Here is a 20,752-nt window from a genome sequence, read left to right as displayed (position 1 = left end):
GATTTCAGAGTGGCCCCCCTTTCAGCGCTCAAACTATAAGAGGTTCAAAACGATACCAGCCCTTATAGACAAAGGATAACCTTGCTCTTTCAATGTATTGATTCTTTATTAACTAGGTGGCTTAATGCAATGAAATGAGGGATTTGAATGAGCCCCATTTGGGGTGCTTTGAATAAAACGCTTGCACTGTTTATGAATGGCTACAATGAACCTTTGAAGCGCCACAGATGAAGGATATGCTGATACAAAGACCAGTAGGAATATGTCACAATGTCAGAGTGCTTTGCTGAAAGAATATGCGTAAAGAGTAGTTTTCATCTTTTATGGATGTTACACTTTTCCACAGGTTTCAAACAGTTATCTCTATGGCAAAGTCTAAACACTACAACTTACAGACGAATCACAGGTTTGTCTTCAGAAGTTTCTACTGTCTCTTTTTCTTTATTCTGATTGTCAGTTTGTCTGCCAGCCAAACTGTACTTAAAACTGAAGAAGTCCACAGTTGAGGAGCTATTGTGTTTTTACTGAAAATTTTAATAAAACATCACTTATTCATTTCTGTTTCCATTCCAAATGTTGACATTTTTAAATTTTCTTCCCTGTAAACACATGTAAGCTATGTGGCAGAGTCATAAGTGGTGAGTAAAAATGACTTCTATACATTCTACAAAACAGAAAAAAAAAAGAATACAACCACAAATGGAGTGTTTTTTTTATCTCCAAGGTTGTCCCTCATGCACATTAGTCTCTATTGGATCTTAACAACTATCATATGGGTCACAAACAATTTATTTTGACAATACAACCAACAAAGTTTTCTCCAAAATGGTCTGTATAGATAATTTAAAATCAATATAAAAATAAACAATGAAGTTTGACTTCCCTTTAAAAAAAAATGGACAGAGAGTCTTGACGGAGTAACACAAAGAATTTTTTGAGAATACACATGAAATATATGCACATTGCATTTCATCAAATACAAAAAGAAAACAAATGAAGGCAACAGTTCTTGGCTGAATTATCTGTGCTGCATCACTATATTAAGGGCATGACGATTAATACATACATAATGAAAAGCAATATACAAAATTTCAGAGATAAATACATTATTTATAATTGATATGTTACAAAATTTCCCTCAGTGAGCGCAAGTGTGTGTTTGAACAGAAATATGACGATGAACTACTATACTCCTACATTCTCAATGGGTTTTAATTTTGTTTTTTTTTTACGTTTTTTTGTTGATCTAAAAGAACATGAAAAAGACAGATGTATAAATATTTAGCACAAGTTTGGCAATATCACAATAGTCTACAATTTTTAACCACATATAAAACACATAAGGGAGTTGGAGCTAGAAGGGGGAGACTGCTCCTCATCAACAAGAAACAGACTTCACAGTAGCCTAGGAATGCATTAATATACAGTGCTAGCAAAAAAGTTGAAAAACATGGCAAAACACACTTGCTTAAAAGGAAGCTCTAGACATGGAAGTACATCATATTCATCAACAGAGCAGTGTTTTGTACACGTCAGTGTGCTTGTTGAATCAAAGAGGAGTTTTTTGTGTTTTTTTTAACTTTTGAAGATGATTTCTAGCTACAATAAATTACAAAATTTAAGTTAAAATGCAGGAATGAAACATGATACAACCTTACCCACCCAGCCCCGCCCCTTTTTACTCGTATTTGTTGTACTTTTATGATCAATTTTTCTACATTATATATATCATATATTTTTCCAGTTGAAATTCAAACTGTCTTGGCCCCTGTGTATTTTTCTCACACATAAAAATACAAAAAAGTCACATTATAAAGACGCACAACTGTTGTGAATCTATTAAAAGAGAGTTGAAACAGAAAAAACAATTTCTGAAGTTCATTGGCAAATGTACTGTACATCAGTGTTTTTACTTTACAACCAGATGGTGAGTCCACAGAGTCCCTTCCAGTATTGAATGTGTGGTTGATTGGACATATCCAAGGCCGAAGCGCAACCCGACAGGTATACAAAATAAACCCTTCATCATCCTGTGTCCTCTTCAAGGGTGATAAAATGGGGAGGAAAAAATTAAAACAGAAAAAAAAAAAAAATTCCCGCAGAAAAAAAAATATATTGTTCCTCGGGAAATCCTTGTTTCCCCTCTGCAGGTTACGAAAGTCATTTAAAAGAAAAAAGAAAAAAATCACTTCTTTTTTTTTTCTCTTCATCTTTAAAAACAGAACAAGCGTTTGACTATACATTACACCAGCGTTTTATTTTTTGCTGTGTGCTCCTGTGAAGTGGTAATGTGTAGACTGGTGCTTGAGATGATGAAAGTGCATTTACATTGGAGGGACAACCAGGCCGGACATGGCTGGAAAGAAAAAACGAAACAGATGATTAGTTGATTTGCCTCAAAAACAGGTATGGCTATAAATATTAAACATTTATTAACATTTTGTAATTGTGGTGTGTGCGTGTCTGGGTGCGTGTGTCTGGGTGCGTGTGTGTTCAGTCCTCTGACAGTGCGTGAAGGTATGCTTTAATGTGCCTGTTTGCGCGTGTGCCTGTGAGTGTTTGCGTGTCCGCCAGCCTGCTGCTGCACGTCCTCCTAACGGGGAGTGTTTGAAAACCTCCCTCCTGCTCTGACATTTCAGCCCCCAGCATGCCAGTCTTGCTATGTGTGATATTTCTCCTGGCGTTGGGGTAATGGCAAACAGTGGCCCAGACTCCCAGGAGACGCGGCCGTGGTGACGGCAGAGCAACAACACGGTCACTTCCCACAATGCCACAAACGCCTCGGTACTAGACACTCCTCTCAGACTCCCCCTCAGATTTCCTCCCAGTCGCTTCCTTTTTCCTTTCCTCTCCCCCTCATCTCTTTTAGCCTCGGCTCTCCCCCAACACTGTACGGCGGATTAGCCCTACATTTCCACATTCCCCAAGTCGTGCCTCCGCGTCATTATCTAAGAGAGATTAGGCGAGATCAAAGGTAGCTTCCGTTATTTCACCAAGACCATCTGCTTAGGATATCATTAGCAACTGCACCTCATCCTGAGAGTTTATACATTCGCTACTTTCACACGTTTTAACAATTAGGCGACTAGTGGAGTGCCGGGGATGATATATTATTATATTGCTCTGAGTATATTTGTAGAGTCATGGTTGAAACGCTTTTAAGTTTGCCAGCGCAGATGATGGCAAGGCATTGCTCATTAATTTCTGCACAACATGTATTAATAAGTATGAACGTGTAGCAAGATGAACTTTAATTTCCCACTTCATTAAGCCCAATGTTATTAATCTTGGGGCACACACTACGGCTAAGCTTGTTTTCAAAGTAATCATGTTGGTCATGACACATGCACAAAACCTAATAAACATAATTACTAAAACAATTCGGGGAAGGTCTTTTTCCTGCGACATCGGAGGTGATCATTTGTATGAAGGGGCAACGAGGATGCATGTTGGCGTCTCGCGGCGCTCGCGGCCCTATACTTGCGCGCGTGTGTGTGTGTGTGTGCATGTGTGTGTGTAGGCATGCTCAGCAGTGTGAGTGTGTATAAGTATGAGCTGAAAGGTGTAAATTGGCCTGTCAAAATGCATATATTTGTAATGATTAATCCCTCACCGAACCGGACAGAGGCCTGAGCAGCGGTATCTGACCAGTAGTCCGTAGGGAAGGGATGAGGGGGTGAGGGGGGCTCACCTTGCAGTCCGTTGCCGTTGGCGCTGGTGCAGGAGGGGGGTGGGGAGGCCTGGGGTCGGACCACAGGGGCGAAGGCGCTCTTTTGTTTAACTGCAGAGACGATAGGGAGGGAGAGAGGGAGGAGGGGAGGGGTGAGAGTGGGAACGTGCTGTGAGTAGTGCCGGAGAGGGAGAGGGCAGTTAAGGTAAGGCTAGGATAGTATTACTGCCAGGGGGGATACACGATCAGTACTCACAGGCCCCTACCATCAACATCTTGTCCGGTTGAACAAATACAGGTGGCGTATGGCGAAATGCACATAAAAGTGAATATCCCCGCTACCCTGAGCTACACGCGTGTTCTCCGAAGTGCTAAAACTAAACAAGCCGCCGTGAATGAATAGTAATATATTATCACCATCAATAATGTTATAACCCTGTCAGGAGTGATTCATAGGAGTGAAAACGAATGTGGGAGCTGGAATTAAATCAGCAGCAGCTTAGTGCTACTACAGCGTGTGATAGTGGCAAGCTACTCACTTCCATATGGGGAGTTGGCAGAGGATCCGTTGAGGAACCCGGGGGAGCTTGGCACTCCCAGGTTCATGCCGGCGTTGCCGTAGCCATTCATGCTGTTGCTGACGGAGTTGTAGCTCGACTGCTGCGGGGTGCTGCTGGAGATGTAGCCCCGGGGGGACACGCTGCTGGTGTTCCGGCTGTAGCCCACTGGAAGAACATGGGTGGGAGATAGAAACAGGGGAAATCCATTCATTTCTTTCCTTTCGGTGCGGTGTTTACCAGGGAAATGTTCACTGATTACGGTAAATGTTAATGGGGATTTACTGCCGCAATCAAACATTTTTATATCGGCACACACTGAAGACGCCAGTTTAATAATGAAAGAATTTGAAACTTAATTGGACCCTTTAACTGCCTATATTATAGTTGAGGATGTGGGTAGTAAACCCAGGCGTTCAAGAACATAATTTCGATCATGTTTCTCATTTTTAGTGTGCGACAAAAAAAGAAAAAAGTGAAATTTAACAATTTCTCATCTTGATGCAAATCCCCTGAAGGACCCCCAGGAGGTCCCTGGACCCCACTTTTGAGAACTGCTGAGTTACGGAGCCAATGCCCTAAACACATACCTTGGTCATTCCCTTGTGACTCAGACACATTGACTGCTAGCTGGCTGCTGAAAGAGTTGACTCCCATCATGCCGTGGGAGGCTGTGTTGGCGAGAGAGGGGATCTGGTTGTGGTTGCGGGGAACGCTGTACAGGGCCTCGGCGATGTCAGCTGCCCTCTTCAGGATGATCTCCTGGAAAGTACAGAGAAGGCAGACGGTTTGTTATTTATGAGGGTTTTTATATAGCTGTTGCTTTGATGCACGGTTCATGGCTATGTGGTTAACCCACGACGCATGTAGCCTACATTGTTCCACATATAGTAATGAAAAAAACCCTTTGGTTATACGATCAGTAAATGTTCAATGGCTCCTGATGGAGCTGTGTGTGGGTACGGACCTGATTGTTGTGGGGCATTCCATACAGGGCTTCGACGAGGTCAGCCGCCCTCTTCAGTAGCACCTCCTGACGGGGAAAACAGGAAAAAGCAAATGTTAAGACCTGAACAGATTATGTTTGGGACCCCAGTGGTCCACGCAGTAACGGCCAATATCCAAAATGACATTACACAGTGGGGTCGTGGAGAGCTTTCGGAATGTTTACATGTTGTGGCTAAATAAAAAGCCGACCTGATTTAAGAGGCACCGGTGCTGCGTTTATACGGCGCTACCACTTTGCTCCTTCCAACCATGCAGAGCAGTGAATAATGTTCCCTATCTTAATTAAACTGGCATAGCCCTTTAAAAACAACACCTCACCCCTGATTCCGGGCTCCACGTTTGCTCTGAAGTTCAGCGCCGAGTCCCCCTCTCCTCAGAACAATAAAGTGAATTAGCTCTGGGTTAATCTAGTTCTGTTGTAATGACATTAAGGAATTTTTCAATTAACCTCTTTGACTGGCTGTTGCAAAGGACTTCACAAATGACTTCCCATCCAGCAAGAGCTGGGTGCTTGTGCCTTGGGGACACGGATGCTCAGGATGTGGTCTTATCCATGTCTGCATGCTTGCCCCCGCTTGACAATGCGGATTAGCTGTGTTGCTTTGGCTCTTAACACCGAAAATGAGTTGGCCCTGGATTCGGTTTCCCCCCACTCCGTTTTTTTTCCGGGGCTTCCAGCTAGGTGGGGTTTGGCCCGCGTGCGTGTCTTTATCTGCTCTTTGAATTCAGCACTTACACAATTAAATCCCTCTCAAGCATCCAGACTGCTCCCTTTGTTTTCTGTAATACAGAGGGCAATATGCTGTATGAAAAACCCTCTTCTCCTTTTAGAGTGCATTTAATCTGACAAAGGCAAAATCCCAGACATGACTGTTGCGTGCATGTGTGTGTGTGTGTGTGTGTTTAAAAACGCTCGCTTGTTGTCACCTGCTGTAGAGCAGAGATTTGTCGACGGTGCTGTTAGAACCCCGGTTAAAAGCAATGCAAATCTGTCACCAGAAAACATCTCAGATGGCGCTTGTTTTCTTCCCACATTTGCCGTGTTTTCTTTTGCGGGCCTCGGTAATTTGTCTGAAGTGTTCCATCACTTGGCAATAGCAGTGTGGGATTAAGACGGCAGCTGCCGTAAATGAATGTAAACACAGCCTTCGCGCCTTCAAAGAGCGGCCTCCAAGACTTGGCCTGCGTTTCCAAGGCACGGCGTATGTACTGTTTACGGAGTGTGTGTATGGGCCCTTTCATCCCGGGGAGCATATCTACCACAGCCCTTGATTTATCAAGATGAATCACTGTAGAAGCCACTTCCAGCGTATGCCATGCTCTCTTATAGAAACATATCGCTTAATCCACCCCAAGTTACCGGATGGGTGGCTCTTAGAATGGGCATTTACCTCTGAAATTGGTGTGTATGCTCAACGTTGCATGCATCTAGTTTGCATACAAATAAAGAATTATGGTTGTCGTGAGGCAGGTAGACTAAATGAGAGGACCAGCTGTCTTGATGTGTTCTCATCAGGCAGAACAGATTTCTCTCTCTCTTGCTGAGTGAGATAAAGTGGTTTTCTTTCTTTTTGTCTGCAGTTAATAATTACCAATAATCTATTCTATCATATTTCAAGATCTTCTACATGGCTCTCAATTTTAAACAACAATTAAAGCAATTAAGACTGTCGCGTTCGCAAGCCATGTTTCATTCTCTGTAAAACGTCCTCTCCCTCCTTGTCCATATGGTACTTTGCAGCAGTGACATAAGGACAGCTTGGGAGGAAAAAAAAAGGGAGGAGAGGAAACGATATTGCCTCTCATCCTTAATCTGTCGTTTACCGCGTGGTGTCTTAACTAACCAAGCTGACTCGCAGGGCTATGCTTAAGTGCAGCCTAGTCATATCCGAGGATGATGAGAAGCGCTGCACCCAATCAAGGAAGAAGTTTGTTTTCTTCTGACAAGACGCTTTCATGCATATCAGCTCACGCTGTGAATGCGATTAACACGGAATAGTGTTCTGAGGGCATTTCCATGTAAATCTCAATACTACTCCAGCATAAGTGTAATTGGCTTTCTTGTCATGGAGACATATCAGAACACGCCATGTTAAATTGAAACAATTAAAGGCCTCAAATGATTTCTGTTGTTCTGTGACAAATGCGTGACAGATTTCCCTGCCATTGTTTGCCTCGCTTTGCATAAAGGTCCCGTGTTCAACAACTGTTTAAATGGGCCTGCTCAGATGACAGATCACCTCAGATTTAGAGACTTTTTTTATTTATTTCATTTATTTATTTATTTTTATTGCAGAGGAAAAAATTGAGAGCCGTTGCCATAACAAATGATGTGTTATAAAGAATATCTAACAATAAGGAGAAGTGGTCTAAAACGGCCCCGAATGTGATTCTTCAAGCACTAGATTAACATGGATGTTGTATTTATATTATCACAGTTAATAAAAGAGGGCCTAGGTTATGTAGCTTGGAGTGCTAATGCCATTATAAAACTGTAAGGCAATTACTCTGTTAGCTCTAGCCTGAGGTAATGAATGCATTTAGAAGCATAGGGCCATTAGATGAAGGTACTTCAAAGAGCACAGGAAGAGAGATTCATTTAAATACATGCGTAATTGCTTGACATGAACACATTTGTAATATTTTCTCCTTGTGGATTACACAAAGAATTGGAAAAAGAATGGGCTTATGCTCATTTTGGGAGGAAAGAAAGGAATCCAAAGCAATCAGCTTAATAATAAAACAATATTGAGTTTCCACTTTTAATTTCATAATGAATCTAATTTGTTACAGAAGAGAGAAATTGAGTGTGATATAATGTGATATCCAGTCTATTTGTCCATTACTGCCAGAGGGCACAAAATGGTATTATAAATTGTCTTTTTTATATTATGAATAGAAAATTGTTTTATAACAAGATCTTAAAAAGGAGGGTGAATTCCAAAGTCTCTCTTCACTTAACGCGATGCCCGCAAACCAATCTCCTTTCTCATCACTTGACTGCTCACACTTATTACTTTCATATTCACCCTGGACTTTGCATTGAATTTTTATATCTCCACTCCTCCCACAGGGTCAGACTGTCATCTACGATGTTGTCTTAGAATTACGAGGTAAACTTCAATCAGAGGCAGCTTCCCCCCTTTTCTTTTTTTTTCTTCTTTTTTTTATCTGTGTAGCAACAATATTAGCGTGCATCCCTTGCTATCCATGAGCACTCCCATATTGGCTTTCTGTCTCCTTACAATTACCACGTGTCTTACTGGTCCCAGGGAGAAGGCTGGTGGAAATCAATATAGCGCAGTAATATTATCAACTGGAGGGTGAAGTCATGGGAGGAGGAGGGGGGGGGATGAGTGGACTTGGTGTCGATTTGCCTTTCTGCTAATGCACACCGCGCGTCCTCCAGCTTTATCTTCTTTTTATAGAGTCTCCCTACCTCACCTGCACCCTGTAATGGCTGTTCTCTATATGCCGCTTCTGTTCTCATTCCAAATGTACATGCAAGCGTCAGCCACCGCCGCGGGCTGTTTTATTGGGAATGTGCTTTTGACCCCGTGAGCTGACCCTCAGATGGCAAGCTTAACAATGACGAATCACTTGGTGGGATCATTTACATGCCCCCTGAACCCCATATTTGGGTCCATTAGAGAGCAAATCAAATATTTATGTTGTTTATTGGAAGTGCAGGGTTTCATCTCACTCTGTGATTGTTTCATGCAAAGGCCGGGAGACCATGCTATATTAAGTATATGCACACCCAGGCGTCTAATCTTGGGCGCAAAAGCTGTCCCACGGCCAACAACGTTTTTGTATTGGGGGGGGGGAAGTCAGGTTTCTCAGTAATAAAGCTGTGTTTTACATTGTTGCTCCGGTCGCTCTGAAGATGGGGGTTTCACAAAGACACTGTGACTTTATAAAATTGAAACAGTGTAGTTAGATTGACCAGAGACGCCTGCGGAGATAGAGATAGCCATGTGGATATTAAAAGCTAGTGTACTTTACCTTTTGGTCTACGTTTACAGTTGAAATTAGAGTAACATTTCATGTCTAGGTGTTGTTTCCTGCCTCCACGGGGACCGAGTCTAATTGAAACACTTCATATACCGGACCAGGGACTAGCTGTGATGTTCCATTTCTCCATGTTGCCTTGGTCAAACGTCTATAGCTACCACACAGCCTGTTCTTTATTAAATTGTCCATTGAACGTTAATGATATTGCTGTGTTGCATGCTGGGATTTAATAGATAAGGTCTTAAAAGGTTTTACAGTATTATTAAAGCTCTGAGGTGGCCACCACTTTACCACATGCCAAGGGGTTTTTGAATGAAGTAATCAGTTATATTATTACACTTGACACATCTGGAACGTCAGTCACCGAAATGGTTTCTGGCAGGGTGGCAATTAGTGAACACACACACAGATAGATTGTATCAATAGGAAATGGAGAAAGTAAGAGAATCAAAGGGAATGAAAAGAGTAAAATAATCAAAGAGTTTCTGCAGGGAAGGGAAAAAATAAGAGAAAAAAACATGCGCACCTTAGTTTTTACGCTCAGGTCTTTCTATATGGCAGCCTATTTATGTGCCACACCGGTGTGTCTTAAAAACTGATGTGGCTTTCAACTCCTTCACCCAGGTTCAAAAGAAAACAATAAGAAAGCCAAGCATAATAACATGCAGTCTTTGTCTATTAGCTGCAGTAAGACTAGGGGGTTTACGGCACAGGGTTCTGTAAACAAAAGATTAAACCAAATCGAGCTGCAGAAAATGAAAGGAAAACATGAGTGGGGTAATGAGGGCGCAGACGTCGTTTCTGACCAGATTACCATCTCCACAGACTACTGGAGAGGAAAACGCCTGATTGAGCTATTTTACCACACAGAGAGTTTTACGCCTCTCTCCACACACAAAACCAATACCATTACCACGCTGGTTAGTGGGTAAGCCACACATGTGAAGCAAAGCTGTTACGGTTTAGGGTCACAGTGCTCTGCCTTGATGGTAATGTTGTTCTGTTTATTTGTCACATTCAGGGCATTAAGGCGTTATTACCCAGACAGCCCTGTCTCCTTGCGGTTGTGTGTGTGTGTGTGTGTCTGTGCTGCGGAGACTGTACTGACCTTTGGTAACCTCTCAGGGTCGCCGGGGTGTCTGGGGATGACCTTCTGCAGCCTCTGGAAACCATAGTCGATGGTGGGCTCATTCAGGGCTGAAAGAAAGGAAAGAGTTTTTTTTTTTAAATGCCGGAGACGCGAAGAGACAAATTGAAATATCTAAGTTTACGGAACAAAAGTCATTTCCGAATGCCTAATTTCTGAGACCTCAGGGGTGAGAGGATGTTTTATGAAACATCCAGGGGGGGCAAGTGATGGAAACTGACATGGGTTCCTCTGACACTTGTGTCACCGAGTGTTATTCCATTAACAGCCGCGATGACCTACATCGGTCAGAAAACCCTTCAGAGGGACCCTCCCTCTTTTTATCTGCTTGAGAATATTGACTACTGCAAAACTACATAGCGGGGGTCTTTTAATCTAACCAAGCTTTAATAATCTGTGAAAGGCTGTCCACACATTGATCTAGTGTAAGTTGCTGTCATTTCACCCTTCTGCACCGACTGTACTGCAACACTGGGCCCGTGAAATACGGCGGCAGATCCCATGGAGCCATTAATCTCTCCCACCCCTCAAATAGTAATCTGGGGCATGAGGCATATTGGGCGATGAATCAGAGGCACAAAGTAAATGAATCATAACCCAGACTTTGGTGAGAGCAGGGCGTTTTATGTCTGACAGTCCTAATGGGTAATTGAAGGCTTCCTTACAGCTCCGCCTGATTCTAAACAATCATGTGCACACTCATAGGCAGGACCAGGCGAGGGAGGGAGGGCAGAGGAGAGAAGGAGGGGAGGAAAGGAGGAGAGCAGCGTAAAGGGGGAAGGAACGACTTAATAGAGAACATCACTTCTCAATGTAGATATCATTTTCAGGAGAGTAACTCCGCCAAGCAAGGCGCTTCATAAATCAATGGCTTTCTATGGAGACTAATAAGAGCTGCCTGCCTCTATTCATTGTTCAGCCTGTAATTTGGCCCATCACTCATTACTCAGCATGTAATTTCAGCATTAACACCGCACAGCTCGCTGAACCTGCTGAACACCAGAGAATGTGAAAGCAAAACACACACACGCACACACACACACACACACGCAGGCAGGCAGGGCCACTGAAGCACGAGCTGGGGAGTCGCGGCAGGAAAGCCAACATTCATGTGTCTCACTCTTTCTTTTGTTCCCTCACATCTAAATACACAAGCAAGCATGCTCTCTCGCACGCGCGCACACACACACTGTACCGACTCACGCATACATATACAGTACAGTAGTCGTGTACCAACACACGTCGGCACAATCGAAACACATGCACCACTTCTGCCAAAACCCTGAACACAATAATTGCCAGCTCGACCGTGATCAAATGGAGCAATTATGTGATCAAGCGTGGATAATGCAAGGTGCTAATCGATAGCAAGTATCTAGCTTTGCAAATACAGTGGAATTTGGGCCCCGGCCGGCGAGGCACACCTGAATAAAACCCCCCCACGCCACGACAACATGCGCCGCCGGAAATCTGATTTGACGTGTCATCTTTGCGTCCCGATACGACAAAAGGGGCTGCTGAACGTGGGGGTATGCCATCTTCCCCTTAATAAAGGATTGATCTGCCGTATTGATCGTACATGACAAGGCTGTAGCAAGGAATTTGCCCCCTTTCTTTTGTTATTTCCACCCCCCTTTCTTATCTATGCACTCTGGCAGTCCCGTACAAGTGTACACACATGAGCGTCTACGCGCGCACGCCTGTGTTTGTGTGTGTGTGTGTGTGCACGTGCCCGGCGTGCACGGCAGCCCTGCCAGACCCCGCTGCTCAGTGTGATGTAAATTGTGTATGTGTAAAAAGCACTCCATAATCAGGCCATCCATCATCAGAGGCTGTCAGTGGGCTCTCTCAGGGTGATACATCACGCTCTCCTGTCCTCTGCCTCAGCTGGGGCCTACACAACCCGCCAGGCATGCTGGGAACACAGCCGGAGAGACTTACAGTACAGGACGAGACCTAGGTTGGGAGAGGTGTTCTGTGTGATGCGCCTTTTCCCAATGATAATGATGCCCCCGCTTTAAACGCAGACCTAAGAATTATGATCAATGGGATTCGGAGGACATCCCGTACCCTTAAAGAACAGTTCAATAATTCAGAACTGAATCTTTATATACTGTATCATTCGTCTACATATGGAGGAATTAACGGATTACGTTTGAAACTTTTTTTTTGCGTCGGTTTAAACGGCGGCTCGACGTTCCCGCAGTCGCCAGTCCGAGCACCAGGCGTGATCTCCACATGTCGACATGTCGCCATCTCATCTATCATGGAGATGATCTTTGTAACAACCCCGGCGTAATGAAATTGGTGACACAGGCCGCCATCTGCTATTGATTTCATGCAAATGCTTTTGACAGCTGATGGAGACTTGCATTAGCGCTAAACGGTGCTGTCAGTTGATGAGTTGACAGTTTTGTAGTCATGGCATGTACGCTGGTGCAGACAGACACAGACAATGTCAATAATCCTGTAAGAGCTGCTGATGATATATACTGAGCACTTATATTCAATCCGGACAATAAATGCGTTATGTGTGTATTCATCGCGTCGCTCGGCACATTATTTCTTCCAGGCAAAGATTTTCTTTCATCCGCGGAGCTTTTACAAGAGTCATTGGGACGGCTCTTCTCACTTTTTCTGTACCACACACATTGACAGGAACCTTTCCCCCCCCCCGTTTTTGCTCCCATCTCTTCACCCTATGTCTTTTTATTTTTTTTTTAATCCTTGGTAGATCATTATGTTCCCCCTTTACACTCTGTCATAAACTTTACTCTCTTCTAAAGGTATAACAAAGCAAATCGAGCTGCTCTGCCCACGCACGACTCCATGCATGCCAAAATGAGTTTGGCCCTCTTCATCCTTCCAACACAATATGGTAAAAAGGGGCAGGGGTGGAGGGGGGGGCTTGTCCCCCTCCCTTACCCTCTCCTGTAAGGGGTCTCAGTCACTGCAAGGAAACACGAAACCCTCCACACACATCCCATAAATCCTCCACTGGGTGGGGAGTCTAGCCTAGGGGAGGAGGGACCAAGAAAGGCGGGGGGGAACAAGAGTGGGGGGGTGGGTATGATAGGGCTTGGTGGGGGAATGGGGGTGGGGGGTCGCTGGCACGTTCCAGTCACGCCCGCTTCCCGGCTCGCGGCCAATCAATACCACTTTCCTGTTTTAGAGGCGGGTAATTATGAGGTGGAGAGATTGTGTGACCTCTCACCCCTGCTGCATTACTCGCCTGATATTAAGATAAATTGCCTGATTTTGGGTAAACATATGCTGCAATTCAAACTGTCAGCACTGGTTTGCTCAGGGATAATTTGTATTGATCTCCTGGCTTCTTCCCCATTTTGCTTACTGACCTCATGGATAATTAGAGAAAAAGAGACACGGGGAGGTAAGGCAGGGCTTGCATTTGAATACCTTGCAGGAGAGATGAAGAGCATGGGGGAAGGAGGGGGGCCTAGGGAACATTATGGACTAATAGAATTTTCATTTTCTCTCATTTTCTGTTCAGATGTAGACAGGTTGCATGCTTTGTTCAATTACAGCGTTTATATCTTTTTCCCCATGCTTGCGGTACATATACGGAGGTAATTGTTCATATATTGGTTTCCATGATTTTGGTGCGGAGATGATTAGAATCGAACAGAAGTAATGAGACAAAGTGACAGCAAATATGTTTTAAATTTAACAGCTGTTAACTCAAAGAATTACTGGAAGGATCATGGCAACTGATATCTCGACAACAGAAAAAAAAGAGACCCGCTGCTTCCACGCGGAGGTTTAGAAGATTTTCTTTTATGAATATTTCAGTAATTTTTTTTTTCTCTCACTCCAGAGAGTAAATGATCATGTTTCAGAATATGAAGAAATGGAATGCATGACTCGGTGTGCAGCTGTGACCGTATCATTTCCAATTTTCAATATCACGCATGCGCACACACGTTGATGGCAGCACTTCAGTGGCATTCCTCTGCCTGGAATGTGCACTTCCCCAATCTTATTTGGATCTGACGCCTTAATCTTTCCGTCCTTTCACGCTCCCAGAACACATTTTCACTTCGGAGGGCTCCTTTAGCCGCCCCAGCTAGCCACTTCACTTAAAATGTAGAGTGGATGGTCGCGTACGCGGCGTCCGAGTGTGGTCCGCTGCTCCTTCTCCGTGTTCTCCAGAAATAGGACATGAGTAACCGCTCTACAGGAACAGTGTAACATGGCTGACGTTGGCAGCCAGAAGTGCTTACATGGCGGTACACCACTGTGTGCCCTCGGTCTATATGGAAGTGGATTGAACACATGTATTGACTTACAGTATCTGGGTATAAACATGGGGAAATGTTTGAGCGTAGCAGTAAATTTAAGGGAAATTGTTCCTTGTTAAGTCTATGAGCCTGAATGGAAGCTTGCACCGAGTACTAGCATTCCTGCCAGCCATTACAGCTTATTACGATAACTCTATCTTTCCAGGAGATAAAAACCTAGCCTTGTTGCCATTTGCCAGCTATTACTTTCGCTAATTATACTTAACTGCTTCGAGCTTATCTCCACTCCTCCTACACCATTGAGCAGTTATTTTTTTCTTTCCCCTTAACACAAATTAGAGGTGGAGTGGGAGTTGGAAAAGGGGGAGACAGATAAACAGCACAGGCAGAAGTTCATTCAAGTGTTATTGCATTTGTGACTTGTCAAACAGTCTAAGTGAAGCCTTCTAGGCACCTGCGGCCTGTTAGATGGATGCAGTTCAGAACGGCGTCAGCACGCGTAATGACCTCATCTCGACTGGAGACGGTTAAAGAGTGAATATCTTCCCGTTGTTACTGGAAGGAGTTAAAATTGGATACTGCGCTGCAGAGATATTCAGAAGTCATGCTGCCGCTCCACAGTAGAAACGTTCCGGTGTCGACAGAATAGGAAAAACACGGCATGCAGACGTAAAGACCATTTAAAAAAAAACAAAAAAACCAAACCAAGCCAAATTGGAATTTCCACAGCAAACCCACGCAAAGCAAACCTCATCTGTTTCACCACTGACCATATCATCTCCATCCACTGCAGCCAGTTACCACTGAGTGATTCCATCTCCAGCAGTCTCAAGATGAACAGGAAATTAAAATTTCAAAGATCTGCAGTTAGGATAAATCAATGGAGACAGATCAATGTTCATTGAAATTTCATGAACTTTGAGCCAATACAGATGGAAAAAAAAAAAACCTCGACAGTTACAGTCTCCAGCAGATATTGCCCCTGCAACAGATAAAATGTAATTAACACGGTTAAAAGGGAGCAATGTTACAGATTGCACATCCATAATTCCACTCTCCCTTCATATGGGTCGTGATATTAGAAAGGGCCAGAGACACCTGTTCAATCCTCTTAGATGACATCTAAAGTACGTGTGCCACTTCTCTAAGGACGCCGGCGGACTTTCACACATTACCCGCCTACAGAAATCAAATGGGTTCCCTTCACAGCTGATTGCAAGCGCAAATTAATATTGTAAAATGAAGATCAATACATGGACGGGGCACAGATCGATGGCGGCTAAATTACGGCCGCGTTTTCCCCCTCATTCAAGATGAGTTGTGTTTTCCTCTCAAAGTCAATACCGCGCTGCCTCCCTCATTCATTTCTCAATAAACTTGCCGATGAATTTCAATCAAAATGCGGCGGTGGAGGAGGAGGAGGAGGGCTGCGTGGAGTTCTTTTAAAGCCCGTCGGGTGTGGATCACAACTGAAAATGGGGCAAGAAGCGGAGGTAGAGAAAGGAGGAGGAGGAGGGGAGAGATCCTCGTCTATCAAGAGCCCCCCTCTCAGCCTCCTCCGTCTATCTTTCCTGTGGCAAAAGACTGATGCTGCGACTTACGGAGGACAATCCATTTTAAGAGCCATTACAAAACAGACCTCTAACGATACTGTGGGACAAAAAGTGGGCCCAATTAAAATGAAATCAATGAATACCATCCTTACTGGGGGGGTGGGCACACTTTCATTTTTCTCTTGAAAAGATATACCCACAATACATTTCACGGAGAGGTGTAATGGGGGGAAATACATGCTCAACTGCAAGTGCTTATTTCAATCAATTTCCCGGAGCTGGATTTCACAGGTCACTTGCTGATAACACGCTGTGGAATAATGCCACAGTGTGCTTCTCAAAGCCTACCTGACAAGCTGCCTGACAGTGGGGGAGTGCGAGCACGTGTCACTTCAGCCCTCTAATTGGACACAAGGACCTTCCGCCGTGGAACCTTGTCGCGCTCCACACAAGCTCACAAGGCCTTCAAACCGGGCCCGTCCGACTTGGCAACGAGTGTCTGCTCCACTCCTGCAGAGCTGGTGCTAAATACCAGGGTTGTAATGAGACAGCCAGGTATGAGGATATGGCTAGCGCATAACATGCTTTGACACATGCTAAAACTGTTGTGCCAACTGGTTACAACCCACATGACTGTGGCGATGACATTTGGAAATGCCCTGTTTCATCCTTACTTGCTGCACCTCATACTGCAACAGGACTTTACACAAAAAAACGTATCCGCAGATAAATTAACCATCGTCCGAAATAGGACAAGCTTGAAAATTAAAGGCTTATATGAAGCTTATTTGGCATTTGTTTGCGAGTCCTCCTCTATAGCCGTTCTGTTTACATACCTCTTTGAATGCCTTTGATTATAGCATATCTCTGCTGTAGGTCACACCCCATCACTGACCAGCAACCGACAGTGTACCAAACCCAACCCTGCAGGACAGGAAATGAAAAGGAAGCTCTCCATCTGATCAGCTTCTAAGTCTGGGACTTCAAAGAGTCGGCAGGGCGTAGAGGAGACGTAAGGATAGGCCCGATTCACTGGCCGACCGGCTCAGGGTCCCTATCTGATGTGGTCCGATAAAGACGTCTGTGCTTGTTTATCTAATTTTTGCGGCGAGGGGGGGAGGAGGGTCCAAGGCAGCATTACGTGTTGTTCCTCTTTCTAAGAGTGGAACAGGAAGTGAGTTTAAATTTGGATTTGAAAACTGGATATCACTATTTATACATCTGATTTGCTGCACGAGTGTTCGCCAGCTTTGTTTGGGTTGACTTGCATGCAAAAACATAGAAATGATCTTTACTTAATTGTAGTGGGAGCTTCACTGAAAAGAGACCTCACTTCTGCAAAAATGAGCGTCTTCCTTTTCCATCCCTTACAGGGCTGACATATCTTGATCTCCACCAGTATTGAGTGAAGCACACATGACCCCTTTGTCCTTATGTTGATGAATGACTGCCTCATACCCATTTTGTCAGATTTTGGTGCAGTGGAGTCGATAGCGTCACCTTGACGAGGAAAGTTTGTGATCCATCAGCCCTCAAGGCTGCCTGGCCTCAACTAAGGCCTGGCTGGAGCAGTTCACTCTATGGGGCATCTGCTCCGTCCAAAAAATCCCTCACCCAGTGCGCCACGATCTTGTGAGGTCGAACGAGCGGCTCTTATTACCGTCGCTTTACAGTGGGGAAGAAAGGGGAACGGGAGAAGAAAAAAAAAAAACACTTGACTTGTACTAATAGCTGAGAAGCCACGCTGGTCACCAAAGGTCTGAAGATGAAGCACCCTGTCAGTGCCCAGCTTGGGAAATTAGCAAATAATGTTCCCTTCCCCCTGACAAATGTGTGACAGCTCGCCTTCGCCAATCATTCTCTCCTAACGTTATGATGCATGTCCCGGATCCCCACTGGAGGATACAGGCGAAGTTTACTGACCCTCAATTTACCCATGACAAATGGGGTCCCGGTAAATGTGCGTTTTCTGGGGGCGCGGAAGGGGTTCATTTTAAGCAATCCTGGTTATGTGGATGTCACTGATTAGGATAAATAGTGGCTGAGTGTGTTAGGACCGCTTGCAGAACCGTATTACCAAGGGCCTGCATCGTCGCCCCAGGAGGGGAGCTCTCACGGAAACTTGGCCCGAGATAGAAAACCAAAAGCTCTGATGCAATTAGGAGCTCAAATTGGATGAATTGTACGTCAAAGTTTTTATTTATGATTTACTCTTTCATACGGCACTGTAGTAATGCGGTTAAAAAAAGAAAAGGTTAAGATGCTGCAAATGGGGTATAAAATTGACAGCATGTACTGTTGTACTGCAGTGCTTAATAAAGTGTAAAGTATAATAAAGTATTGACCCCAGGTACAGCCAGGAGTTTCTCCTTTTGATTTTCTACAACCTTGCTGACAGTTGGACCAATGGATATCCAATACATGGATTAGACAGAGGACAAGCTAGCAAGCTCCAAGGGACAACATTTGTGTTAGAAGGTAAAAGGTATAGACTGTGAAATGGCAAAAATAGACCCAACATGTCTTTCCTTTTAAAAGTGTGCCAATTAAAGTACAGATATAAGCTCCTTGAAGCAGTCAGTAAACTACAGCCTACTAAAGTTTTATATAGTACGTCTGTTTGTCTCATTAGCATTTAAACCTTCGATAGTCAATGCCAACAGGGTTATTTGACATACATTACGGGGTGCTCCCTTTCTGAGAATGGATTGTGAGTTTTGGAACCGTTCCAGGGTACTAACCCGAGTGAGGACGTGTCCCTCTGCTGTTCGAATTGGCTGCAGTCTCCTCTCTGTTGACTCTTGGTAATTTGTGATAATTTCTTAAATTGAGCGAGTTAAATCTCCACAATTAGGGTGGTGGTGCAAGAAGAGTCAACATGAAAAAAAAAAAGGTCTAAAAAGGCACTCCTCTCGAGCCATGCTCTCGAGTCACGCTTGAAGCCATACGCTTTGATGACTAGACCTTTGATATGCACATGTTGCTCTCCAATATGACACCGGAGCACTGTGCCTTTTTTTTTCCCGACAGCACTGTGTGTCATTACATGCCCTTTTTCCAGTTGGAGTAATTTGCTATTGTAACTCTAGGTCATTTCAAACCTATTTGCTCGTGTAGTGCCATATTTTTTGCTTCAAGTGGCGGGACACAGAGGGAAGAGCTATGGTTTTGCAATGAGCTGTTTTGCTCTCCAATACATAATACACACTCTCGCGTCAGGCTGTGTCAGCGCGTTGCCATTTAAAGTGTCTGAGAGAAGTGGCTAACATCCTTTCACCTAGCAATTACAGTACATATGGAACCAGGGGTACCTAATTGTGGCGTTCCTGATCTCTTTAACGGTTTCATTCTCTCAAGCGTCAACCCCTCGTACAATCAGGGGTGAGCCACGCGGGGGAATAGCACAGCAGAGGAGCCGGACCTGTCTATTCGTGACTTTCTCTTTTAATTCAGCGCACTAATCAATTGTACCACCGTTGCCTCCAGGGGTAATTGTATCTTTATACTAACTGGAAGTGAGTAGGAACCCAGGGAAGACGGAGAGGAAGAATAGGGGAGGTGGGGGAGGTGTGGAGGGGGTGAAAAATCAACAAAGATAGAGAGAAGGGGACACGTTTCCCCAGTAAAACCTGATGGTAATCATCCCAATCCGCTTAGCCTCTGTGACTAATGGGGTCTGTTCTTAAGGGACCTGGCACTTTCACCAGGGTGCTATAGAAGCCATTAATGTCTTAACTTATACACCTTCTCAGCGCTGTGCAGTAACACGTGTACACGCGGACACACACACACACTCTCGCGTGCTCGTACACACACACACACACACTTTTTTCCCCCTCGCTCTCACACAAACAGACACACATACGCAGCCACACTACACTCCTGTTTCATTATCCTGGTGCCTTGTTGGCCTCTGCTCCGCTCCTGCTAGGGAGGTTAAATGCAGGAGAGCTGGGCCAGACTGCACGGTTGGAGGAGAAGGGGACGGATGGCTGGGGGGGGGGGCTTGATGAGAAACAGCTGCCCCAGGATGGAGGGGTCTGGATGGGGGGTTTCCGAGGGGGGGGGGGGGGGGGCAGTCCAGGCCCACACTTTGCAATTCTGCTGCGCTCAAGGCCAGGGCTGTGCTGGAGGCCTGGGGGTGCTAGGAGGGGGGGGTGAGAAGTGAGAGTGCTTTGACGCGCCCCCCGTTTCATTCTGCCCATCAGAGTTAGAACAGACAGAGGCTTCCAGGTCAGACAGGCTCTGACCCCCGCAACCTCTGTCTCCTCGCCAATGATGACAGATAAGACCGCCACTTCCTTCTGTTAGCCAAGATAATCAGATCCCTTACTTATAGTGTGACACACACGCCCTTTCTCCTCACGTCTCTCACGTCTCTCTCATCTACTCAGACACTTTCTCTCCCGTGAATTCATATTGAGAAGAACTTCAGATGCTCAACGCGGATACTGCTTTTTCTAATCCGAATTCATAGAGAAATCTAAACCACATTTTGCTTTGCAAATTAGCCATCTGAGTCTCGCAACAGGGCGGATAAAAAG

General features: G+C 44.6%; 1 protein-coding gene across 6 annotated transcripts in view; it reads right to left on the bottom strand.

Moving 5' to 3' along the window:
- Window positions 1–308: 308 nt before the first annotated feature.
- The window catches only part of LOC311020930 (transcription factor COE3), a 68,090-nt gene continuing 47,646 nt past the window's right edge, over window positions 309–20,752 (bottom strand). For 3 of the 6 annotated variants that reach the window (XM_084021203.1, XM_084021205.1, XM_084021204.1), the window contains exons 11-16: window positions 10,358–10,446; window positions 5,195–5,260; window positions 4,818–4,989; window positions 4,210–4,395; window positions 3,614–3,781; window positions 309–2,356 (exon numbers count right to left, since the gene is read on the bottom strand). In XM_084021203.1, the coding sequence (XP_083877329.1) occupies window positions 2,325–2,356; window positions 3,614–3,781; window positions 4,210–4,395; window positions 4,818–4,989; window positions 5,195–5,260; window positions 10,358–10,446 (713 nt within the window). In that variant the 3' untranslated portion in view covers window positions 309–2,324. The remainder of the gene's footprint in view (window positions 2,357–3,613; window positions 3,782–4,209; window positions 4,396–4,817; window positions 4,990–5,194; window positions 5,261–10,357; window positions 10,447–20,752) is intronic. The other 3 variants (XM_084021206.1, XM_084021208.1, XM_084021207.1) reach the window with 1 other exon arrangement.

This window comes from Eutrigla gurnardus, assembly GCF_963514095.1.
Source record: "Eutrigla gurnardus genome assembly, chromosome: 11".
NCBI lineage: Eukaryota > Metazoa > Chordata > Actinopteri > Perciformes > Triglidae > Eutrigla > Eutrigla gurnardus.
The sequence above is the reverse complement of the archived record's forward strand: the minus strand, read 5'-3'. Positions and strand labels throughout refer to the sequence as shown.